At 38.0% G+C, this 27,005-nt stretch overlaps 1 protein-coding gene across 1 annotated transcript in view; it reads left to right on the plus strand.

Moving 5' to 3' along the window:
- Positions 1-4,279: 4,279 nt before the first annotated feature.
- LOC125252107 (NACHT, LRR and PYD domains-containing protein 1 homolog) overlaps positions 4,280-27,005 on the plus strand; it is a 32,678-nt gene continuing 9,952 nt past the window's right edge. Inside the window, exons 1-10 of the mRNA XM_048165147.1 lie at positions 4,280-4,768; positions 5,521-5,553; positions 13,214-13,357; positions 19,725-19,769; positions 19,923-21,636; positions 21,853-21,936; positions 22,060-22,128; positions 22,563-22,811; positions 24,978-25,064; positions 25,382-25,504. Coding sequence (XP_048021104.1) covers positions 5,538-5,553; positions 13,214-13,357; positions 19,725-19,769; positions 19,923-21,636; positions 21,853-21,936; positions 22,060-22,128; positions 22,563-22,811; positions 24,978-25,064; positions 25,382-25,502 — 2,529 coding nt within the window. The 5' untranslated portion in view covers positions 4,280-4,768; positions 5,521-5,537 and the 3' untranslated portion in view covers positions 25,503-25,504. The remainder of the gene's footprint in view (positions 4,769-5,520; positions 5,554-13,213; positions 13,358-19,724; positions 19,770-19,922; positions 21,637-21,852; positions 21,937-22,059; positions 22,129-22,562; positions 22,812-24,977; positions 25,065-25,381; positions 25,505-27,005) is intronic.

Below are 27,005 nucleotides of genomic sequence, written 5' to 3' on the forward strand. Positions count from 1 at the left end.
TTGAACAATGCGCAGTCACTTTAATTCAGCATGTTCAACCACATCCGTGTGCAGTGTGGACACACATGGAAGAAAATACACGCCGCATTCGCACTGCAAACAGAGTATGTATGAGCATGGAGTTAAATGGTTAGTTCACCCTAAAATGAAAATTCTGTCATTAATTACTCGCCCTCATGTCATTCCACACCTATAAGAACTTTGTTCATCATCAGAACACAAATTAAGATATTTTTGATCAAATCTGATGGCTCAGTGAGGCCTCCATTGACAGCAATATAATATGGAACAAACGCAGCGTCAGTTCCATTTTTTCCGTAAGTAGAATAGGGAAGGCGTAGGACATACAGCGTAAGCTTTTTGAAGAATACGAAAGTGCGGTTTTGGCGGAACTACTTGGAAGGTGATCATTTGTTTATATAAAGCATATACATTTACATTTTTTTCTAAAATGACCGATCGTATCGCTAGATAAGACCCTCATTCCTCGTCTGCTATCGTTTAAAGCCCTTTGAAGCTGCACTGAAACCTTTGACCTTCAACCGTCTGGAGGCCATTGAAGTCCACTATAAGGAGAATAATCCTGGAATGTTTTCATCAAAAATCTTCATTTCTTTTCGATCGAAGAAAGAAGGACATGGACATCTTGGATGACATGGGGGTGAGTAAATCATCAGGAAAATTTAATTTGAAAGTGAACTAATCCTTTAAGTGACCGAGCAGGGATAGGAGCTCGCGTTTGGAACAATTTGAGTTGTTTAAGAGGGTAGATGATACAAGGATTATCCTGTCGATTTTTTTCCTTGGGCAGGGAAGCCTGGCATTTCACTGAATCTAAATTAATACAGAGGAACTCAATGGATGTGGCGGGACCCATGTTTTTTTCCTGGGCGATGGGGATTCCGAGCTCGGTGAAAACTGTTTGGACTATGAGGATATTCGCAGCTGGTGTGACGCCAAGCAGCGATATGATTAGAAAATCATCCAGCAGGTGAATGAGATGAGGAATGGCGTAGTTGTTTGACAAAATCCAACAAATGGCTTCTGATAACATGTCACAAATCTTTGGGCTGCTTTTGTTTTTGATAGTTTTTAACAACATCTTTATGATCAGATATTTGTATTTTTAAATTTAACATTGAATTATTGAACAGTTACAATTACATTTGATGGATTTTCTTATTTTCTAACTAGTAAAACTATTTTCTAACTAGTAAAAGCGATTTTGAGCAATTATAGTTTTAAGCAGTGTATTTGTTAGTCGTGTGTTACACTCTAAGAAAATTCCATAAAAATAGGGCACAATATGAAGGAATTATCCATGTTAATTTTTCACAGGTGTTTTACCTGTGTTTTAAATTAAGCATTGCATTTTGTGTTTTAGGGTTAAATTTAACAGGTAATGTCTTGGCAGAAAATTACCAGTACCTTTTCTGTTTTTCTAAAATAAATAAATAATAAAATGTCTTATGCTGCGTTCACACCGAACGCGTCTGGGGCGTCTGAGGCGTCTGATTTACATGTTAAGTCAATGTAAACGCGCGTCTAGGTGTCCTGCGGCGCGAATCAAGCGTCTAGCGCGGCGCGAATCGGCCGTTGACGCGCGAATGGCGCGGCGCGAATTGAGCGTTCACGCGGCTGACGCGCGAATTGAGCGTCTGACGCCCAAACGCCCGAGTTGAAAAATCTGAACTTTGGCGTAAATTCGCGGCGCGTTAACCAATCAGGGACTCTGCTTTGGTAGTAACGTGTTTATGATGTGATCAGCGGTGGAGACCAGAACAAAGATGTCGCTGCCACCCTGAGCTCTATGATGTGTCATTATATTTTTATCGAGACAGGAATAAAAAGGACCTTGCCTGGAAAAGAATAAGCGAAGAAATCGGACAATCTGGTTAGTTGTAAAACTTTTTGCATGATTTTAGCCGTTGATACTAGCCCACCTTCAAAATCCGGCCGGCATAACCGAGTTAAATTGCCGCTACAGGTTTCCATCTGACGAGATTATGTGTTTATTCAGAGGATCTGTGCAGAAAGAGATGAAAGCCCCTCCCATGACGCGAATTCGCGTCTGAACACACTTTGTTTAGACGCGCGAATTGAGCGAATTTTACGCGCGTCCGAAGCGTCTGACTTCAAAATGTTCAAGCGTCCAACTAGACGCGTCTGGCGCGAATTTGACGCCCCAGACGCGTTCGGTGTGAACGCAGCATTACAGTGTATCTAACTGAACAACAATTATAGATATAAGATAACATGCTCCAAATAACCAGTGCTCCACTGAAACCATCATAATTACAATTCAAGGAGTTTCTTGTCATTTCCACAAATTAACAGTTGTAGTTTATTTTATCTGTCTATTTAATCTATCTCATCTATTTTTATTTAGGTTTTTTCCTATCTAATTTATTTTATCTAATCTAAACTGATAATTTGATATAATCGTTTATCTATTTTATCTCTCTTATCTATCTCTCTTAAAGAACAACCATGTCAAGAACATTTTGCAGGCTGGTAAGTGACTGGATTGGTGAAAATAATGTACAAATTAGAAGAATAGTGTCTGCTGACATATTTTACTGTCTGTGCTGATTGTAGCATTTAAAAAAGGCTCACATTCACACCATGACACAGTGTATTAATCATAATATTTTTTTTCTCTCCAAATCTCTAAGCTGACAAGTGATGACAGCAAAAAAAAAAAAAAAAAAAAAAAAACAAATTCCAAAAACATTGTGGTCTCCCACCTTTCTCATGAATGTCCAGTACACTACATTAGTTATTGATCCGGTGAAGTGGATCTAGAATTTGGGAAGATAAACACACTGCTACCAATGCCTAATAATATGCATGTACACATGAAAGAGTGACATACATTATCCTGTATTAAAGGATAGGCTTAATCAAAACAAACTGCAATAATATAACCTCTAACAGCAATATGAACAGCAGTCTTCATAATAACAGTAAAATAACAGTAGGCGTACTTAGATGAATGACACTATATCTATTATTTTAATGCAGGATAATTAAAATGATGCAACATATTTACAGAAGGCCATGGAGTGACTGTAAAACACATTAATTTCTAGTAGGATTGACAGCAGAACTAACAGATAAATTACTGAGATTAATCTTAGCCTGGTTGTTAACTTAATTTAGCTTAATTTACTTTCATGCAACTGAGTCAGGGCTAAATTCAGCCAGGATAACTGGAAAATCCCATCTTAATCCCTTATCTTGCCTTTGCTTTTTGTGCAGTACCCCTCCCTCAGTAATCTTCTGGGATCCTTGAGGATGGTTCCAAATATGATGTGGGTCCATTACTCAAACAAGGTTTAGATTCACTATATCTTCCACCTCGATCACAGTCAAATCATTCAAATCAGTAGAAAAATCGCTCCTCTTCAGAACATAATTATTATGTCCAACATATGTTGTGATTTTCTGTTTAAACCTTTCTAAACCAGCACATTACTGACTTTTCTCCATCTCTTCCATTCTTATTTTCACTTCTTGTCCTCCACCCGAACTTTGCGTCAACAGAACCATGTGATTGCAAACAACCTATTAAAAGTTCACATCTAGCCAAAATCCCTGGATGTGTTTTTGCAACACTTTGATCAGCCCCCTTTATGGAGGCAGCCAGGTATTAAATCGGGTCAATCAAAAATGTCATTTTTATGTGTCCCAGCACATGTTGGAATAGATGGAAATGAAATGGCAGATAAACATGCTAAAAGATCATTGAATAAAAATAATGTAGTAATTGATGTAAAAATCAGTAAAGCAGAAGCAAAGATAATTATAAAGGAAGCTGTTATTAAATGTTGGCAACAAAAATGGGATATGGAGAGGAGGTAGACATCTATATAAAATCCAAAAGAAAGTAGGAATACAAATTAATGAGACTGGAAGTGACTTTAAAAGAAGAGAAGAAGTAATAATAACACGATTAAGATTAGGACATTCGTCTTTAAATGGAAACTTGCATAAAATCAGGAAGCACCCTTCTGGGTTTTGTAGATTTTGTGGTGAAATTGAAACAGTGGAGCATATTTTATTACAGTGTAGAGCATATAGTAAAGAGAGACCAATGCTTGAAACAAAGATACAAACAGAAGGGGCAAATAATATGACATTAGAACTGATATTAGGCAATAGAAAATTCAGACGAATGATAATAAGATATATTCTCCTGAAATTTCCTGTATCTATTATATAAGTTTTTTTCTTTTTTTTTTTTTTTTTTTTAAGATTTATGTGCGTATGTATGTATGTATATGTGTATATATTGGTGTATATGGATGTAGATACAGATATAGATATATAAATCCTTCCCATTATCACTCCAGTTCAGTTGGTGGCGGTAATGCATCAAAAGTTGGTTTGCACACCACCTATAAACGTCACAAGAAGAAGAAGAAGAGGCAGTCAGGTATCAATGAACGTTGCCTGAACCACATTTGTGTGGTATTCATATGTTTAAAACCTTGAAAAAAATGAAAACGAAAAGAGGCAGAGTGGTGTTTAACTGGAGCAGCTAGAGCGAGCGTTATCAAGTTCGCTGCTGTACCATTTGCTGAATCCTCCCGTCCTCCTGAGCCGAACTTATCCGGTCCGAACTAACAAGTCTGAACTTCGCCTACTTGGTATTGAGAAACGCCTCAGTTCTCTTCCTGACGTCCTCTCGAAATGCCGGAAGCGACTGATAACGGGAACACCAGTCTTCAGCGTCATTCTGGCTTTCTACATCCTTGAAAATAAGGTAACTTCGCCACTGGCATAAAGTTGTTTTGACGTTTGATATTCGCAATTATAAAGACGGGACCGTCTCTAAAGTTACACCCAACATTGGTATGCACGTTTCTAACTTCAATAACATTTGAAGAGAATAATTTAGTCATAAAACCAACTGAAAAGTGTTCATCAACATGTCATCTGTGATGCAAACCTTTCATATTTGTGATATTTACTGAAATAAACTGTCAAATCATATGTAAAAATAGCTATTTTCACTACTATATCAAAAATATGAAAGGTGTGCATCATAGCTGACATGTTGGTTTTGACTGTAAATTATTTACTTCAAATGTTATTGAGCTTTAAATTATGGCATATTTATGTATGAGCCCATAATCAGTAGTGAAAAACAGCAATTTTTTGACAGTATATTTTAATTAATATCAAAAATACAAAACCTTTGCATCATAGTTGACATGATGAACACTGTACAGTTGGTTTAATGACTGTAAATTATTCTCTTCAAATGTTATTGAAGTTAGAAACGTGCATACCAGTGTCAGATGTAACTTTAGAGATGGTCCCGTCTTTATAATTGCGAATATCAGTGCAAAACTCATGCTAAATAAACTTGTTCTGCTGGTAAGACTCCTAACACAAGCTTTTAACACTATGATTTATTTATTTCCATTTAAGTGTAATATAAAATATCCTTAAAGTTCTTAAAATTCACTTTTATATTATTGTTTATTATTGTTTGTGTTTCTATTCTTGCAGAGAATGAACTGACTGAGATGGACGGTTTTAACAGTAGGCTGTCATCTATGTATTTTTTAATTATTTTTTGTCTCATGGTTTTGGGTGTAACATGATTTCATCAGACACGGCGAAAGAACTTAATCTTTCAAGCTTTATTTTGAGTCTGTAAAGTGCTTTAAACATAGATGCAAACTCCCCTTTTTGAGATCAAAATAGGTCACTTATGGGATTTGCATCGATCCAATGAGAAAGTGTTTTTACACTTACTTTAAAAACTAATGTCTTTAAAGAAGAATATTTTATATTTTTGAGGTCTGAGATGTAGGGAACGGTGAAGAGAGAGTTTAGCTCAGTATTGTCAGCTAATCAGCCAATATTGTCTTAAATATCCTGCATTACAGTTTTGGATATATACCGTATTAAAAATAAATAAAAAAAATCCCTTAAAGAAACGACAAATTAACATGTAAAGCAAAATTTATTGTGAAGCATGCCCCGCCCCATGTGATGTTCTCACCTTTTTTTCCCCCTTACCTGTTTGCATCCCTGTTTAAAAAAAAAAAAAAAAGTTAGGGTGAATTAAGGGTGATTGGGACAGTTTTTGGATTTCCATCTTTTGCAAGTTTTTTTGCCATAAATTAAAAACATCAGCAGCACATGATACATTTCTCTAATACTGTAGATGTTAAAGGATTAGTTCACTTTCAAATTAAAATTTCCTGATAATTTACGCACCCCCATGTCCAAGATGTCCATGTCTTTCTCTGTTCAGTCGAAAAGAAATGAAGGTTTTTGATGACAACATTCCAGGATTTTTCTCCATATAGTGGACTTCAGTGTTCAATGTTTACGTTTTAACCATAAATCTTGAACTAGCTCTCTTCTTCTTCTTCTTCTCTATTAGAATTCTGGCAGTGTAGACGCTGCTAAGTGTATTACTGCCCTCCACAGGTCAAAGTTTGAACTAAATTGTCATATACAATATGCTAGTGCAAGTATTAGGGCTGTAACGATATGCGATATGAAACCGAAATCGCGATACGCAGGTCTACGAACCTGTATCGCGATGTGAGAAGGCAGAATCGCGACACACCCCTTCCAACTCCCAGAGTTATCCTTCCTGTCCAGATCCAGTAATTTAAATTACTATAAGTATTAGGGGTGTAACGATTTATCGCAGATGGTGTGTCTCAATCAGCTCTCTAGTTCAGTAAGTGTTTCGGGCACACATTGAATCTTGCAAACAGGTTTAAACGTTTCTCATGTCAGTCTCTTGCATGGCTTTCTTTCACCGCAGTGCACAGCAACAGCTGTGCTCACAGAAAAGCAAAAGACGCTTGCGATGCTTTGCTTTAAGAAGTTCTGTGGGGCCGTTCACATATTGCGTCTTTTCCGCGTGCAAGTCAGTTATTATTTTCAAATGTAGCCGCGCGGCAGGCGAGCTCATAATGGGATCAACGCGGTCGCGACGCGCATGCAATTCTCAACTTCTCAGAATGCCGCAAGCGCACCGCAGGTCGTGTGACAAGAATCAACCGATCAGCTATGGCCTTTCCGTAACAAAACATCAAAAGCTCAGCCGAACAGCCGTACATGGTGGTTTTTATATCTTATCTCCATCAATATATCTCGTAGTAAAACTAATGCAAGGGCTAGAAATCATTTATCCTTTGCAGAAACATCCTGATCCTCTTGGAGAGTTCAGTTCATGGTTGCATAGCAACGACCGACGCCACGGGAGTGCAAGCACTTTGGAAAGAAGGAGAAGCGGTGCGGCCGCGCCTTCCACGCGTTTTTAGACGCGATATGTGAACGGCCCCTATTCATAATTCTAAGTTCATGTTAAATTTAACATTTTTTTTCAGTGACAGACAGCCACTTCAACTGTTAATTTAAATACAGAAGGTTTTTATTAAAATTTTATATTTATTTATTTTATTGAAATGTGATCTTGTATGTACAACAAGGAAAATTATTGAAATTTGTTCATGTTTTTTTAATAAATCTTGTTTGAATTTCAGTTTCATTTTGTTCAAAATATCGTGATACGTATCGTATCGTGAACTCCGTATCGAGATGCGTACCGTATCGTGACCTGAGCGTATCGTTACACCCCTAGCAAGTATATATCAATTAGTTCAAACTTTGACCTGTGGAGGGCAGTAATACACTTAGCAGTGTCTACACTGCCGGAATTCAAATAGAGAAGAAGAAGAAGAGTGCTAGTTTAAGATGAGCGTTTATGGTTAAAACCAAGCAGCAACCTCCCCCAGTCTCTCGCGAAGCCAATACGGAAGTGACTTAAACTGCAATTCATCGACTGGCCGCTAGGGACAGGCTCCAAAAGAGAGCAGAATTTTACAGCAGAAAGTTTACAGCAGAAAAAAAAACATGTTTACAGGTTGGTACATATTGTGGTTTTGGTCTATACTGCTAATTTTGCCCTTCATGGCAACTCTGAGGGGGGTGAATTTTTTTTATAACTCATCCATTTCAATTATATTAAGCCTTAAAGTTCTGCATAATTAAGGGCGTGGTTACTTGAGTGACAGGTAGATTGCCGCTGCTGTCTGTGAGCTGTTATGTTACCTCAGCTAATTCCAGCCGCTGAATTTGGCATCTCAGCCGTATTTTTGTTTTTTTCTCGATTATTTTATACAATTATAAAATATGGCTTGCATTAAAGGGATAGTTCACCCAAAAATGAAAATTTGATGTTTATCTGCTTACCCCCAGTGCATCCAAGATGTAGGTGACTTTTTTTCTTCAGTCGAACGCAAATTATGATTTTTAACTGCAACCGCTGCCGTCTGTCAGTCAAATAATAGCAGTAGATGGGAACTTCAACTATAACAGTAAATAAAACTTGCTTAGACAAATCAAAATTAAAACCTGCGGCTCGTGACGACACATTAATGTCCTAAGACACGAAACGATCGGTTTGTGCGAGAAACCCAACAGTATTTATATAATTTTTTACCTCTAATACACCACTATGTCCAACTCCGTTCAGCTTCCGGCTAGTGAGGTCTGATCGCGCTCTGACAACGGAAGTGATGTCTCGCGCTCATTGAAGTATATGGGCGAGACATCACTTCCGTCTTCAGAACGCGTTTTTTGACCTCACTAACAGGAAGCTGAACGGAGTTGGACATAGTGGTGTATTAGAGGTAAAATTTATATAAATAATGTTCGGTTTCTCGCACAAACCGATCGTTTCGTGTCTTAGGACATTAATGTGTCGTCACGAGCCGCAGGTTTTAATTTTGATTTGTCTAAGCAAGTTTTATTTACTGTTATAGTTGAAGTTCCCATCTACTGCTATTATTTGACTGACAGACGGCAGCGGTTGCAGTTAAAAATCATAATTTGCGTTCGACTGAAGAAAAAAAGTCACCTACATCTTGGATGCACTGGGGGTAAGCAGATAAACATCAAATTTTCATTTTTGGGTGAACTATCCCTTTAATAGTTGAGACTGATGTGTGTCTGTGTACATGTGCTTGCATGCGGAAGATAAACGGAACACGCGTTGTTGGATCGTGGCATTGGCTAAATTTTTTTTCCTGAGATTTACTACAATGACAATACCAGGAGCGTATAAAACTCCGTCAGCACTGCTTGGATATTATAACTAAAACTGCTGCACTATTTTGAAAAATAATACTTTGGACACAGGCTCATTTGTTTGTTAGATACGATCATACGCTGCTCAGATTGCATTATTTCTTGAAGAACGATGATGGAGAGCAGATCATTCAGAAGAAATGCGATGCAAACAATGGATAATATGTCAATATTTCATGGATTTAACACTTTTGTGGACAAAAAGTACTGTATTTTGTTTTGCAATGGACACTCATATTTTACCCAACTGCCACAGATTGGATTCATCTCGCGATCGCTATTTCATTATAAAGGTATGAAGTCCCGTTTGATTTTTCGTGTTGTTATTTGCACACCCGACACAAATTAATTACTGGTGTTGGAGCATCTATATCTAAAAAACACACAGTATAATGACAGTAAACCTTTAGAACTTTCTAATGATAGATAGATAGATATATAGCTCCTTTGCCTGCTAACATGGTCACGTCGAGCTAGGCGGGCGTGGTTTCAGCAACCAGTCAGTTATTTCAGTTATCCGGGAGTGATGAGCGGTGACACGCTGCTAAGATGGCAGCGGCCTCATTTTCGCTTCAAAACTGCTCTTCAGAACTCTATGGGTGACGTCACGGACAATTTTTTTTTTTTTTTTTTTTTTTTTACAGTTTATGGTTAAAACAAATAATTTTTCATTTTTTTTTTTTTTTAGAAAATGAGTGATGGTTTCTCTAGATAAGACCCTTATTTCTCGTCTGGGATCATGTAGAAGGCTTTGAAGCTGCACTGAAACTGTAATTTTGACCTTCAACCGTTTGGAGGCCATTAAAGTCCACTATATGGAGAAAAATCCTGGAATGTTTTCATAAAAAACCTTCATTTCTTTTCGACTGAAGAAAGAAAGACATGGACATCTTGGATGACATGGGGGTGAGTAAATTATCAGGAAAAGTTTATTTGAAAGTGAACTAATCCTTTAACTATCCATTTGAGGAGGAATCAATGTTATATTATATTATTATATATTATACAGTGGGTATGGAAAGTATTCAGTCCCCCTTAAATTTTTTACTCTTTGTTATATTGCAGCCATTTGCTAAAATCATTTAAGTTCACTTTTTTCCTCATTAATGTACACACAGCACCCCATATTGACAGAAAAACACAGAATTGTTTACATTTTTGGAGATTTATTAAAAAAGAAAAACTGAAATATCACATGGTCCTAAGTATTCAGACCCTTTGCTGTGACACTCATATATTTAACTCAGGTGCTGTCCATTTCTTCTGATCTTCCTTGAGATTGTTCTACACCTTCATTTGAGTCCAGCTGTGTGAATATACTGATTGGACTTGATTAGGAAAGCCACACACCTGTCTATATAAGACCTTACAGCTCACAGTGCATGTCAGAGCAAATGAGAATCATGAGGTCAACAGGAACTGCCTGAAGAGCTCAGAGACAGAATTGTGGCAAGGCACAGATCTGGCCAAGGTTACAAAAAAAATTCTGCTGCACTTAAGGTTCCTAAGAGCACAGTGGCCTCCATAATCCTTAAATGGAAGATGTTTGGGACGACCAGAACCCTTCCTAGAGCTGGCCGTCCGGCCAAACTGAGCTTTCGGGGGAGAAGAGCCTTGGTAAAGAAGAACCCAAAGATCACTGTGGCTGAGCTCCAGAGATGCAGTCGGGAGATGGGAGAAAGTTGTAGAAAGTCAACCATCACTGCAGCCCTCCACCAGTTGGGGCTTTATGGCAGAGTGGCCCGACGGAAGCCTTTTCTCAGCGCAAGACACATGAAAGCCTGCATGGAGTTTGCCAAGATGGTGAGAAATAAGATAGAACTTTTTGGCCTTAATTCTAAGCGGTATGTGTGGAGAAAACCAGGCACTGCTCATCACCTGTCCAATACAGTTCCAACAGTGAAGCATAGTGGTGGCAGCATCATGCTGTGGGGGTGTTTTTCAGCTGCAGGGACAGGACGCCTGGTTGCAATCGAGGAAAAGATGAATGCAGCCAAGTACAGGGATATCCTGGACGAAAACCTTCTCCAGAGTGCTCAGGACCTCAGACTGGCCCGAAGGTTTACCTTCCAACAAGACAATGACCCTAAGCACACAGCTAAAATAACGAAGGAGTGGCTTCACAACAACTCCGTGACTGTTCTTGAATGGCCCAGCCAGAGCCCTGATTTAAACCCAATTGAGCATCTCTGGAGAGACCTAAAAATGGCTGTCCACCAACGTTTACCATCCAACATGACAGAAATGGAGAGGATCTTCAAGGAGGAATGGCAGAGGATCCCCAAATCCAGGTGTGAAAAACTTGTTGCATCTTTCCCAAAAAGACTCATGGCTGTATTAGGTCAAAAGGGTGCTTCTACTAAATACTGAGCAAAGGGTCTGAATACTTAGGACCATGTGATATTTCAGTTTTTTGTTTTTAATAAATATGCAAAAAATGTCAACAATTCTGTGTTTTTCTGTCAATATGGGGTGCTGTGTGTACATTAATGAGGAAAAAAATGAACTTAAATGATTTTAGCAAATGGCTGCAATATAACAAAGAGGGGAAAATTTAAGGGGGTCTGAATACTTTCCGTACCCACTGTATATACACTTTTCTGTAAACTGAGACCAAACATTTTTTTTGGTAACATTTGGGTGATTGGGACAGCACATCTGTCACTGATTTAGGGCAGTGTAAGCATATTAACTGTATTGCAAGTTAGTTCATACTTTGATATAACTTCATATGCAATATTTCATTTTCTGTCTGAGTCCATGTTTATTTTGTTTAACTTTATTTCTCAGTTTATAAATCCATCTACAATTCATACAGTACAACACATGCAATTGAGGTAAAACAAAAAAGGCTTGAAGTCTAAAAGTCATTGAAAACATTTTAAAATCAAGAAAATTAGTAAAAAAAATAAAAAATAAAAATACTTCAGGTCCAAAATTCATATAACAAAATTTAATTTAGATTTATATTTAAATCACATTTAATCTGCACAAACCATTAACAGAAACATGAATATGTTTTATTATTGCAAAAAAATAAAAATCAGTTAAAAAAGTTTAACTATAATGTTTCTATTTTCAGAATTTGGTCATTTTATTTTATCAAAATTGAGCTAGTTCATGAATATTTTTGTGGTTGATTAGAGCTTGCACAAATAACGAGGTTGGGAACCAATTATTATCTATTGCAAGGTTAATCATTTTCTTAATTAGCAAAGCCTTTCAGCACTTTCCCAATTAGCTAAAATGATGCTGTCCCATCCACCCAAAACGTTTGTACAATATAGTAGCTATGACAATTTTAGGACATTATTATTAAAACTATCAAAAGCTTATGTCATTTGCTCAGTTCATGCATTTCACAGTCAACTTCCTGTTTGATGCCTGCCCCGCCCACCTACATGATGTCACACTAATGAGGTCATCACATTTTAATGATGTGATCTCACAGCTAGGGCTCAGCAAAAAAGTTTTTATTTTCACTCATTAGAGCGGAACTCAGTAAGATTTGCGAAGCTCCCCCTACAGGTTCCTTCAGTGAATCACACTGTCGTAAATACTCCAAGCACAGCTCTGGACTACAACGACTACAACGCTTACCAGCGCAGTAGTTTTGCAAATACAGTACACTCGATGGAGGTGGGTAATTTTCGAAATTGTCTTATAAAGTCATAATATATACATTGTTTTTGAATTACCGTGAAGCATTTTGTCACTCTCACGTGAACATAAGGCGAGATTGTGTCGGGTCGGCGCAGCTCAACTTGCAAGTGCTGTTTTCTGGCGTAGACGTGCCAGAGGGGGTTAGTGCTCGCCTCAAACACACCACTACAAGTCAATTAACCATCGTAAGGCCAAGGTTTAGCCTAACTATTTATGAAGGTAAAAAAAAACTTACTTAGTTCTGCTTTAAGTGAGAAAATAAATTGTTTGACCTCATGTCCCAATCACCCTTAATTCAGCTTATGTCAAATCATTACACAAAGCTTGAATATTCATGATATTAAAGGCTAAAATTAACATTAATACACATTAATAATAGAGTTATTGGGTGCCTAAAATACATTTTTACCTTGTCATTTAGTGTTTGTCAGTAACAAGGACATTGTCAGATCTGATGCTGGGACAAATGTCAGCGCTGCAGCTCAGAGTGGAAGTCAGATTACAGCACCTGTGCTCACTAACAATACAATAACAGGCGATGTCAACATCATACATAATACACCTAGTAAGTAAAATGTGTTGTACATTTCATAGATACTGATCATTTTGACTTATCTTTTTTTTTTCTTTCGATAATATATTGAGTATTTTCATGTGTAATCACAGGTCATATGCTAAAATGTATTCATTGTATTAGTAGTAAAAGGATCTACTTGATACTTTCTAATAAAATTATATTAATGCTGAATATGTTTTAGATTTAGCTGTTGAAATCTCATAATTTATTGACATTTGAGACACCCCAGGTAGGGTAAAAAAAATTAACTAATAGATATCACCATACTTCCCCAGCTGATTGATTAAATTAAGAATTGCAAACATTTTTAGTAAGTTTTCTTAAATGTTATGTTTAAATTTGCAAATGAGGCATTATCTAATTAAATATGCACTAATTTGCATGCATTAATAGAACACAAATTTGTTTTACATTTGTTTTTTTGACCATTAGAGTTAAAGGTTTTTACAGAGGGGATTTCGGATCTCTTTTTATCACTTCACACATCAGAAAATACTCTCAACAGCCAGAAAAAAACAATTTTGTTTTTATGTATTTTTTGATATATTCATTCTAAAACATAGAGGATATAGGATGATTTATAGTCCATATCTAATATTTTCAAATGTCTTGTACCTTTGACGGTGTTAACCATGGTGTCACGTGGATGAGAACGTGTATGGAAATGATATGCAGATGAGGTTATGCATAGTAAAACTAGGCATCATAAGCTCCATATATGGTGATTTCGGGGAGGAGACAGGGTGGAGATGCACGTACGCACAATCTTCCGTTGACTGAGATTTATAAAGGGATTTGTGCGCAGGTTCTGGCGTACGCATGGTTTTATAAATCAGATTTTTTTGTGCGTACGTACACTTTTAGGATGAAATCTATGCAAAGTTTTATAAATGAGGCCCCAGGCCACCATCTTCCATTGCTCCGTGGTCCAGTTCTGATGCTCACGTGTCCACTGTTGGCTCTTTCGGCGGTGGACAGGGGTCAGCATGGGCACCCTGACTGGTCTGCAGCTATGCAGCTCCATACACTACAAACTGTGATGCACTGTGTATTCTGACACCTTTCTATCAGAACCAGCATTAACTTCTTGAGCAATTTGAGCTACAGGAGCTCATCTGTTGGATCGGACCACACGGACCAGCCTTCGCTCCCCATGCGCATCAATGAGTCTTGGCCGCCCATGACCCTCTCGCCAGTTCACCACTGTTCCTTCCTTGGACCTCTTTTGATAGATACTGACGACTGCAGACCGGGAACACCCTACAAGAGCTGCAGTTTTGGAGATGCTCTGAAAACACTGTTCCTGCTCGATTGCTCCTGTCTGCCTCGCTACCTCTGCTCGCTGCCTCGCTGCCTCTGCCTCGCTGCTGGTGGTTTGCGTCTCCGTATAGCTTTGTATAGCTTTGTTTTCTCTTACTTTTATTGAATCTCTTACTTTTATTCATTGTTGCTTATATTATTATTATTGCCTACCACATTAATCTGACGTCGCTAGCTTGTAATCTTTGAATCTAAATCGCTGTTACAACGCGTTTGCATCTCGCTAGCTTGTTAACTTGTCATCAGTCTCGCGCGCTCCTTTTTCAACGCGTTCATCAAACAGCTGTGGTAACTCAGATCAGTCTACAAACACGGTGAGTCATGTCATCCTCTCCCAGTGTTATTTTATGTTCAGTTTGTCACATGTTCAGCATAGCTCTCTCTGTCAGCGACGAGGGATTTACATGTCAAATGTAGAGAAATAGTCAGGCTTACAGAGAGAATCTCAGAATTAGAGACACGCATCCAAACTTTAATCGAGGATAGTAAGAATGCAGGGGCTTCAGATACTGTTTTGGATGCAACTAGCTTAGTAAACTCTGTACATTGTTCGGTTCCGCCTGTAGAGCCCGCGCAGCAGGGCAATTGGGTAACGGTGAGGCGGCCTAGTCGCGGAAAACACCACTCTTCCGTTCCAGTAAGAACATCAAACAGGTTCTCCCCACTCAGTGACACACCCACTGAGAATCCTGTTGAAAGTGCCCTAGTTATTGGCAATTCTATTACACGGCACGTGAAAATAGAGACACCAGCCACCATGGTCACATGTTTGCTGGGAGCCAGAGCACCTGACATCAAAGCAAATTTAAATGTGCTGGCTAATGCTAATCGTAAATACTCTAAAATTATTATTCACGTCGGCACAAATGATGTTCGACTTCGCCAGTTGGAGATCACTAAAATTAACATTAAAGGGGTGTGTGAACTCGTAAGTACAATGTCAGGAGAAGTAATTTGCTCTGGCCCTCTTCCTGTTCGTCAGAGTGATGAGATAGTTAGCAGATTATCATCACTCAATAGCTGGCTGTCTAAGTGGTTTCCGCAGAATAATATAGGTTTCATAGACAATTGGAAAAGTTTTTGGGGCAGACCTGACCTGTTGAAAAGAGATGGTATTCATCCATCCCGGGATGGTTCTGCTCTTCTCTCTAGTAATATGGCACATAGTCTTAGAGCTGAAACATGACAAACTGGGGCCCAGGACAGGAAGCAGACAGACTGGCTAAACCGACCGTCTGCTAGCTGCCTCACGTTACAGAAGTCAGATAAATCCCAACACATAGAAACTCTTACACCTAAATATTATCACATAGAGACTGTGTCTGTACCCCGAATTAGTAAAAACAAAAAACTTCCAAACCCATTTAATGGTAAAAATTTTATTGATGTTCAACAAATAAAAAATAGAGATAATAATGATAAACAAATGATAAAGCTTGGGTTGTTAAATATTAGATCACTTTCTTCAAAAGCACTTATTGTAAACGATATTATCACAGACAATAATCTAGATGTGCTGTGTTTGACAGAAACCTGGCTAAAACCGGACGATTACATTACTTTAAATGAGTCTAGTCCTCAAGGTTATGATTATCGACACAATCCTCGTCAGAAAGGCAAAGGGGGAGGTGTTGCTGTAATTTATGGTAATATTTACAGTATCAGCCAGAAGTCTTTCAAATATAATTCCTTCGAAGTGATGGTGCTTTACGTAACATTATGTAAGTTGACATTTGTGCTGGCTACTGTATATAGGCCACCAGGACACCATACAGACTTTATCAAAGAAATTGCAGATTTTCTATCAGAATTAGTACTAGCTGCAGATAAAGTCCTTGTTGTTGGTGATTTTAATATCCATGTAGATAATAAAAAGACTCATTGGGATTGGCATTTTCAGACATCCTAAACTCTATTGGTGTTAGACAACATGTGTCAGGACCCACTCAGTGTCGTAATCATACTTTAGATATAATATTGTCACATGGAATCGATATTGGTGCCGTTGAAATTCTGCAGCAGAGTGATGACATCTCAGATCATCATCTAGTCTCGTGTATACTACATTTAGTCAAAGAGGCTAAACTGCCTCCCTGCCATAAATATGGTAGAACCATCACTTCTACCACTAAAGATCGCTTTATAAATAATCTTCCTGATCAGTTTCATCGCCTTAGCATACCAGACAGCTTAGAAGACCTCGATGTTGCAACAGAAACTATTACCTCTGTCTTTTCCAGCACATTAGACTCAGTTGCTCCTTTGCATTTAAAAAAGATTAAGGAAATAAATCCAACGCCATGGTACAATGAGCACACTCGGGCCCTAAAAACAGCAGCTAGAAAAATGGAGCGCAGCTGGAAGAAAACAAAACTAGAAGTATTTCGCATTTCGTGGAGAGAGAGAATGAATGAGTACAGAAAGGCCTTAAAAACTGCTAGATCTGCCTATTTCTCAAAACCTTTAGAAGAAAATAAACACAACCCTAGGTATTTATTTGATACAGTGGCTAAATTAAATAGAAATAAAGCTTCAACTTCTGATGTTTCCAAAGAGCACAGCAGTAATGACTTTATGAACTTCTTTACTTGCAAGATTGATAATATTAGAGAAAAAATTATAACCATACAACCGTCTACTACAGTATTGTGTGCATTGTAGTATCCCTGAAGAAAAATTCAATTAATTTACTGCTTTAGGAGAGGAAGAATGGTCTAAACTTGTTAAATCATCAAAATCAACAACATGCATGTTAGACCCTATTCCGCCTAAGCTATTGAAAGAGATGCTTCCGGAGGTCATAGATCCTCTTCTTAATATTGTTAATCATACTTATCTGACCGTTATCAGTTTGTAGTAGTAAACGATGAGATGTCATATCAATCACAACTTAAATATGGAGTACCGCAAGGCTCAGTACTAGGACCGTTGCTTTTCACTCTGTACATGCTAGCCTTGGGAGATATCATTAGGAAGCATGGCATTAGTTTTCATTGTTATGCTGATGATACTCAGCTCTATGTTTCTTCACGCCCTGACGAAACTTACGAATTCGCTAAATTAACAGAATGTATAGCTGATATAAAAAACTGGATGACCAGTAATTTCCTACTACTAAATTCAGAAAAAACAGATTCTAATTTTTAGACTGAAAACTACTTCACGCAATAACCTAGAATACTGTCTAACACTTGATGGCTGCTCTGTTAAGTCTTCGTCGTCAGTTAGGAACCTGGGTGTGCTCTTTGATACCAATCTTTCATTTGAAGGCCATGTTACTAGCATCTGCAAAACCGCATTCTTCCATCTTAAAAATATATCTAAACTACGACATATGCTCTCAAAGAAAAATGCAGAACAGTTAGTTCATGCGTTCATGACCTCAAGGCTAGGTTACTTTAACGCTCTACTGGGTGGTTGTTCCTCCCGCTTGATAAATAAACTACAGCTCGTACAAAATGCAGCAGCTAGAGTTCTTACTAGAACTAGGAAGTATGACCATATTAGCCCAGTTCTGTCATCACTGCATTGGCTTCCTGTTAAACATCATATAGATTTTAAAATCTTGCTAATTACTTACAAAGCACTAAATGGTTTAGCTCCCCAGTACCTGAGCGAGCTCTTAAATCATTATAATCCTTCACGTTTATTGCGATCTCAGAATTCAGGCCAGCTGATAATACCTAGAATATCAAAATCAACCGCAGGTGGTAGATCCTTTTCCTATTTGGCACCCAAACTCTGGAACAATCTTCCTAGCATTGTTCGGGATGCAGACACACTCTGTCAGTTTAAATCTAGACTAAAAACACATCTCTTTAACCTGGCATACACAACACATTATCAATTTATATTTTCAAATCCGTTAAAGGATTATTAGGCTGCATAAATTAGGTCAGCCGGATCCGGGAACACTTCCTATAACACCAGATGTACTCGTTACATCAGAAAAAGAATGGCATTTACGCTAATATTAGTCTTTCTGTTTATCCCGAGGTTTACCGTAGTCAACCGGATCCGGGCCGTATCCAGCTGAGACCAAGGACCTGCGCCTTGACATGACCACAACGCAGCCCTGAAGTATCAGCAGAGATCGAGTCGACTAGCTCATCCATTGTGAAGACATCATCAACACGACAGCCAGTGCCACAGTTCCTCAACAAACCGTCCATACCGGCGTGATGAATACGATCCTCAACTGGATGGAACTGAAATAAATACTTTGATTGTTGCTATCCTATCAGACTTATGATAGCAACCTGATTCATAACAAAACACTTTTCGCCAGAGGAGAACTGGCCCCCCGACTAAGCCTGGTTTCTCCCAAGGTTTTTTTTCTCCATTTTAACACCTATTTGCCACTTGTTTGCCACCTGATGTCACCTGTTGGAGTTTGGGTTCCTTGCCGCTGTCACCTTTGGGTTGCTTAGTTGGGGACACTTGACATTTGACTTGACATTTGATATTCAACAGTATTCTTGACATTTATTCAACAGTGCTTTTGATCTGCCTGCATTGACACTATTCTTTAAGAGCTGCTGTGCAGCCAAAATTATGTACCAGTTATCAATGTAAAGCTGCTTTGACACAATCTGCATTGTAAAAAGCGCTATATAAATAAAGGTGACCGGACTTGACCCAGTCGTCTAGCCATCACAATTTGGCTCTCGTCAAACTCGCTCAAATCCTTACACTTGCCCATTTTTCTTGCTTCTAACACATCAACTTTGAGGACAAAATGTTCACTTTCTGCCTAATATATCCACCCACTAACAGGTGCCGTGATGAAGAGATGATCAGTGTTATTCACTTCAGCTGTCAGTGCTCATAATGTTATGCCTGATCTGTGAATGTACTGTAATTGAAATCTACAGACGCAAATATATAAAGTGCTATAAAAGATACACAAAAGTGTATTTTGGATGTTTTCTTTCCATCAGTCCTCTTTCAACACTTAATGAAAAGCCAAAAAGCGCAAAATCCCAAAATTGACAGGTGCATGAAAACAGTGTTTTTTTTGTCTAATTTTCTGCAGGTTCTACTTCGAATGGCCCACCCTCTGAAACAACACGAATCCCAGGTAAGAGATAAATCTGATATGTCTTGAATGTTTTACCTTTTGCCTTTTAATTTAGCATCTACAGTCTGCTCTAAAATGTCTTACTCTATTAGAATTAGAATTAGTTTCAAAATGCACTAACCCTGTTTAACATTGCTTATTTTATGTGTGCAGCAACAAGTTCTGTGATTTTAAAATATAAGGAGCTGATCTGCAGCGAGTATCGGTGTGTGACCGAGTATAACTCACGGTCTGGTGAACATGTGCTGCTGTCTGAGCGCTACACACAACCTCTGATCCTTCAGAGACATAGAGGTCAAAAAGAAAGAGAAGAAGAGATCAGATCCAGTGGAGAAAGCTTCCAGAAGGTCCTCAGCGCCCGGAGCAGTGATGACTCTGTCCATCTGAACTCTCTGTTTGACCGAGATGGACACGGGATCCGTCCCAGTGCTGTTATACTGCAGGGGAATTCTGGGAATGGGAAATCTTTCACTGTGCAGAAGATCATGATGGACTGGGCATCTGGTGACCTCTACAAAGAGCGGTTTGATGTTGTGTTCCACTTGAAGTGTAAAGAAATAAACCGCATTAATGGCATAAAGAGTTTGGAGGAGATCTTAAGCTGCAGTTGTAGTTTAACATCAGATCAGATCTCACAGGTACTACAGCATGCACCAGAGAAGATGCTCTTCATCATCGATGGATTTGATGAGCTGAGACTCACTCAGGACATTAATGACATGTCACCACACACTGATCTGCTTCAGAAAGCCCCAGCTGAGGTCATTCTTTGTGACCTGCTGAGGGGTCGAATCCTGCCAGAGTCCTTCCTTCTGGTCACCTCCAGATCTACAGCCACAGATACACTGAGTAAACTGCTCAAAGGACCTCAGCGTTTCTCTGAGATCATGGGATTTTCAGAAAAGGGGGTAGAGGAGTACTTCCAGAAGTTCTTTAAAAATGAGGAACATTTCAGGAAGGCTTACACACTTGTGAAGGAGAATGAAACTCTCATAACCGCCTGTTCCATCCCTGTCGTCTGCTGGATCATCTGCACAACTATCAAGGAACGACTCAAAACCGCTGCAGATGTAACAAGTGGACTGGAAACCACCACCTCCATCTACGTTGACTTTGTGTGCACGCTCTTGAAGCATCACTGCCAGGGTTTGAGTCAGTCCATCCCGACCCTGCTGAGGAGTCTGGGTCAGCTGGCAGAGAGAGGTATGCTGGAACAGCAAGTCCTGTTGGATGAGAAAACTGTTAAAGAAATGGTTTCAGACCCTGCTGGCAGTCCGTTCCTGTGCAAGTTCCTGTTTAAGAGAAGAATCCACCAGGAGACGATGTTCAGTTTCATGCATCTCAGCTTTCAGGAGTTCTTCACTGCTCTGTACTATGTCCTTTTGGGTGAAAAAGAGTCCCAGAGAAAATTTACACAGCTATTTTCCATTAATAAATACTCAAGTCGTCATCATTTTTGTCCTTCACATTTTTCAGCTGTGGTGCAGTTTGCATTTGGTCTGCTGAATAAGGATGTGAGACGCACACTTGAGGAACATGGTCTCTTTGTTCATTCAAAAACACAGACTCGTCTGAAAGAATGGATTTTGAAAATGGTTCAAAATATCCACACATATTCAATTAAAGCACTTTTTTACCTTCATTGTCTCTATGAACTTCATGAAGAGGACTTTGTGAAAAAAGTTATGAAAACCTGGAAAAGAATTCATGCAGATGATGTATTCATAAGCAGAACAGACTGCTGGGTCCTGCTGTACTGCTCTCAGTTCTGTCAGTGCATCGAAGAACTGGATCTTTTTGTGTGCACATTAACACCTGAAAATTTCCGTATGATTCTGCCTGTTTATCACAAGTTTAAGAAAGTAAGGTAAGTGCTTTGACAGATACATGATGGATCTTATTAATATCTATATAATTCATTCTATTTTTTTATATTATTCATCCATCACTGGTATGAATGTATACATACCAGTGATACATATTTAATACATTTTATAAAAGTCATTATGTTTTTATGATTTGTTATTGCAAGTTAACTTGATTATTTAGTCTTTACACTCATCTTCTGGATTTGATTTTAAAGCTTGAACGTACACGTTTCATCAGACTCTGATCTTGATGAACTGATAAACGCTCTCACAAGAGAACAGACCCTGAGATCAACACGGTAATGTCTCAAAATACATTTTATACATTTAAAGTATTTAATGTACACATGAGTTATCATCCTTCAGTGTGCTTTTGTTTTATGTTCAGTTCATCAATCTTTTTTCTGTCCTTTGATTTGCAGCATTGATGTCCTCTTCATATTTAGAAAATTTGAGTGTTATCTTCATTTGTCAATAAATGAAGAAATCAGGTGAAGAAAAAGTTTTTTCTGTTTTTTCTGTTCATCAAATATCTGTTTCTCATGATAACCAGATAAAGTTATGTGAGGATTATATTTTGCATAACCAGTTATACTGTATCATCTCCTTGTTCAATAACCATAATAGCATAATCTAGCAGTACATGTGTATGTATAAGCCTTTTCCTGTCATAGTTTGTTCTGCACAATCTAATACCTTCAGATTATAATTATGGTAGTAATAATGCTGATAAATTGGTAACCCAAAAAAGATCAAACAATAAAGTACCACACTATCAGCTAATGATGGAGATAATAACTGGTGCCCAAAAGACCATTAATTAATCATTTAAAAAAAATCACAAAGAGTTATTCAAAACAATGACTTGTTGGTTTATAGACACAACAACATTGATGCTAATTCTGTTTTTCTTTTTTTATTATAGTATCAAGATAATAACTTCAACACCTTCGCAGTCGCTCAAACTCACCTCTCAGTGTCCAGAGCCAATCAACATTGAGTGGGCCAAACTTACTCAGATAATTCACCAAGAAGATTCAGATGCATTAATGTCAGTTCTCTGTTCTTTCTCTGAACTGAAAAAGATAAACATGAAACTACACTGTCTAAGTGAGATGTGGACTCACTGGATCCTCCAAATCATCCAGAGCTGCTCCAGTCTAACAGAACTCGAGTAAGAAAAACATGTGAAATCATCTTCTGTCTTGTTCCTGTATGAATTTGTCTGTTGTTAGGAACTGTGTAGCACATATTTAAACTGATGGTTCATCCAAAAATAAGAAATCATTTATTTTACTCACCCTCATGTTATGACTTACTTTCTTCTGAGGAACACAAAATAACTGTTGATGTCCCAAACAGTTTTGGAAAATACAATGGAATTCAATGGGAATGAAACTGTTTTCTTACCAACCTTATTAGAGGTTCAAATGTGAAGCACTGAAACACTATTGTAATTGTTAAATTTTCCAGTCATCATTCTCCCCTAAACGTGATTGGGCTGGTAGTGCTCACACCGTCTACAACACCATCAAGGCTCGTCCGATCCGCCTGACTTCAAAAGTACGAAATGGCTCATAACTGCTGAACCGTTAGGCCTAGACTCAAACCCCCAGTTTCACAGACAAGGCTTAAGCTAGTCCAAGACTAAAATGCATGTTTGAGCTGTTTTAACTGAAAGCAACTAGTATACTGACACATCTTAAAATATGTCAGAGCCATTGTTTTTTCTCAAGATGCACACCAGCAATGTTTTTTTCTAAGTTATGCTTATAAAAGCTACTTAAATACCCTAATTGAACTAAGGCCTAATCCTGTCTTAGGCTAAGCCCTGTCTGTGAAACCGGGCCAAAGTGTCTTATATCGTTGGAATCCCTGCCTCAATTTTCAGGTATTTTGGATTTTTAAAAAAAAATACTTTTGTGTTCTATTCCTAGGTTTTTGACCCAATTGGAACCAATCAAGTTGATTGTAAATAGTTATAACGATTCACAGTCCCTAAGGACCACCAAAACGTTCAAAGTGTGCAGAGCCACTTTTACTAAAATGGCTATAACTCATGAACACAATGAGATATTTTCACCAAACTCAGCACATCTATATAAGAACTTATTTTCTGGTCACGTGAAAAAGGACGTGCCGACTGGTCACTTGGTGGCACTATAACATGAAAAAACATGAAAACAGCTATAACTACTTCACCATTAATCCAATCATCAGGTGTCTTCATTTCTCGGGACCCTCTAGGTCAATAGTATCAAAAAATGTTGAACTTTGGCCTTTAGCAGGGTCATTTGAGAAACAGGCATGGCCAAGTCTACCCAAAAGCCTGTCATTCCTTTATATATATTCCAACGAAAACTGAGAACTTCTCTTTATTGTGTGAGCACATGAGGCACATGATTCTAAAGGAGCGTGAATACTTTTAGGGAGATCGGTTCATAGGTGAAGCTATAATTTTTAAAAAGGTAAAAATTATGTATTTCTATGGCAAACCCCATGAAATGGCTGAAAGTGGCCCTCTTCCTGCCTGATTTGTGTAGATCTTCTCAGAATCGGGTGTGCACGTCACGTGATTTTACAGAAGCATGGGAACTTTTATGAACATCAGGCCATAGGTGGGGCTATAACTGTTAAAAAGGTGTAAAATGTTGTATTTCTATGGCAAATCCCATGAAATGGCTGAAAAACATTATATTTCCTATGGTAAATTGCCTGTATTGGCTGTAATGGGGAAACCATCACCTCCTTACAGACCCTTTTTAATGTATTTTTATAAACACTGTTTTAAACAATTGTAGAACTGTATTCAATGCATATTAACAGGAAAATCTTGTGAAGTAAACCAATTTTAACCTTGTTACACATACTTGCTAAATAAAACATAATATCTTTTTGCGCAAGTGCTTAAAGGCCTTAAAACGTTTGAACCCTGATAATATATATTAAATGATCTTTGTGTTCTGCAGAAGAAAGTCAGTCATACAGGTTTGGAGTGACATGGTCCTTTTCCATTTAAATCAGGGGTGGGGAACGTTGATCCTGGAGGGCCATTGTCCTGCAGAGTTTAGCTCCAATCCTAATTAAACACACCTGAAGCTAATCAAGGATTCAGGATTACTAAAGTTACAGGCAGTTGCAGGTGAGCGTTTTGTTTTTTTTCAGGGTTGGAGCTAAACTCTGCAGGACAATGGCCCTCCAGGATCAACATTCCCCACCCCTGATTTAAATCATTATAGAATTGTTCAAATGAATGTGTGAAAGGCAAAGTATAAAATATAGAATTATCAGTCCCTAAAATCTAAATAATTTTATCTGTATAATGTGTATCCATGTCTAGGGTAGATGCTTGGTTTTTACTGGAGGAAGGAATCCGGATCTTGCAGAGGTCACGCACAAGACCAGCCCGTAGTGTGACATTTGAGGGGTTTGTATTGGTTCTTCATTTTGCATCAGTAAATGTCTTATCAATGCAATTTTAAGCTTTAAAAAGGACACAAAAACAACATAAAAGTTTGACTTGTGCAGCATATTCCATGTCTTCTGAAGTCACATAATACCTTTCTGTGAGGAACAAACCAAAAGTTTGAGAATTATCATTCATAAATGTATTTTTCTTTACATCCTCCCTAGATCTCATAGTTCATTAGCAGTCAATAACAACTTAAATTTTGATCGGTTTCTCACACAAATCATTGTTATAAGACTCTGTAGTGATGCTCTGCTTTGTGCTTTTTGATGAAGGTTCATATGCAAGAAGTCAAAGTCTCAAAAATGCACACGCATTCAGGACCGTCGCCTTAGATGCAACCAGAAGGTGAAGATTCATCTGAGTTCCTCTGGCTTTTCTATGGAGACTTTGTGAAAGTAAGTTAGGACTAAGATTAAAGGTGCCATCGAATGGAAAATTGAATTTACCTTGGCATAGTTAAATAACAAGAGTTCAGTACATGGAAATGACATACAGTGAGTCTCAAACTCCATTGTTTCCTCCTTATTTAAATCTCATTTGTTTAAAAGACCTCAGAAGAACAGGCGAATCTCAACATAACACCGACTGTTACGTAACAGTCGGGATCATTAATATGTACGCCCCCAATATTTGCATATGCCAGCTCATGTTCAAGGCATTAGACAAGGACAGCCAGTATTAACGTCTGGATCTGTGCACAGCTGAATCATCAGACTAGGTAAGCAAGCAAGAACAACAGTAAAAAAATGGCAGATGGAGCAATAATAACTGACATGATCCATGATATCATGATATTTTTAGTGATATTTTTAAATTGTCTTTTTTAAATGTTTCGTTAGCATGTTGCTAATGTACTGTTAAATGTGGTTAAAGTTACCATCGTTTCTTACTGTATTCCCGGAGACAAGAGCCGTCATTATTTTCATTATTAAACACTTACAGTCTGTATAATTCATAAACACAACTTCATTCTTTATAAATCTCTCCAACAGTGTGTAATGTTAGCTTTAGCCACAGAGCATAGCCTCAAACTCATTCAGAATCAAATGTAAACATCCAAATAAATACTATACTCACATGATCCGAAGCATGCATGCAGCATGCATGACGAACACTTTGTAAAGATCCATTTTGAGGGATATATTAGCTATGTGAACTTTGTTTATGCAATGTATAGAGGGTATGCATCGACGTCACTTTCCCGCCGAAAGCGCGCTCCCTCAGCTGGACTGAGTGGCAAAAGAAGCTGCTGCGTGACTGGATTTAATAGAGGAAACTGCGAAAACGCGAGTAAAACTGACGAATTACACTAAAGGTTGGAATTGAATGTGTTCCTTACAACTTGTCAAATAAACCTAATCCATGGATATTGCATACAGCCAGGAATCGTGTTTCCTGACATTTATATGTGCCTGATTTCGACAGCGGGGAGACACATAAAGCAAATCTGCCTGTTAATATTTTATATAACTACAATATAGGTAGGTTTAAATCCGCGTAATCACTTATATCAATTTTATATCGTCATATTGTCCAGCCCTAAAACATATATAGTTTTATAGTATAGTTTTTGTCAGTGTTGTTTATTTAAAAACACCCAATTATGCAGAATATAAGATGGAAAATATTTAATTGATGAGTTGTCAACATAATATATAACAATACAATATATACGGTATGATTTTACCTCAAAATCCAACAATTTGACACAAAATGATTACTGCAAATCCATGTTTATCTGCTGAAGTCAAGTTGTTTCTGTGAATTGCAGTGATCCATTTGCTTCTTTTTTTCTGTAGCTTTCGGCGGCCTTTAAATATATACCTCAGGGTTTGTGTCAAAGCTATTTGTACAGTCAATCACAAAGCTCTTTCCCGTTTTGGATGTGTTTTGTGT

The sequence above is a fragment of the Megalobrama amblycephala genome, linkage group LG18 (genome assembly GCF_018812025.1).
Source record: "Megalobrama amblycephala isolate DHTTF-2021 linkage group LG18, ASM1881202v1, whole genome shotgun sequence".
NCBI lineage: Eukaryota > Metazoa > Chordata > Actinopteri > Cypriniformes > Xenocyprididae > Megalobrama > Megalobrama amblycephala.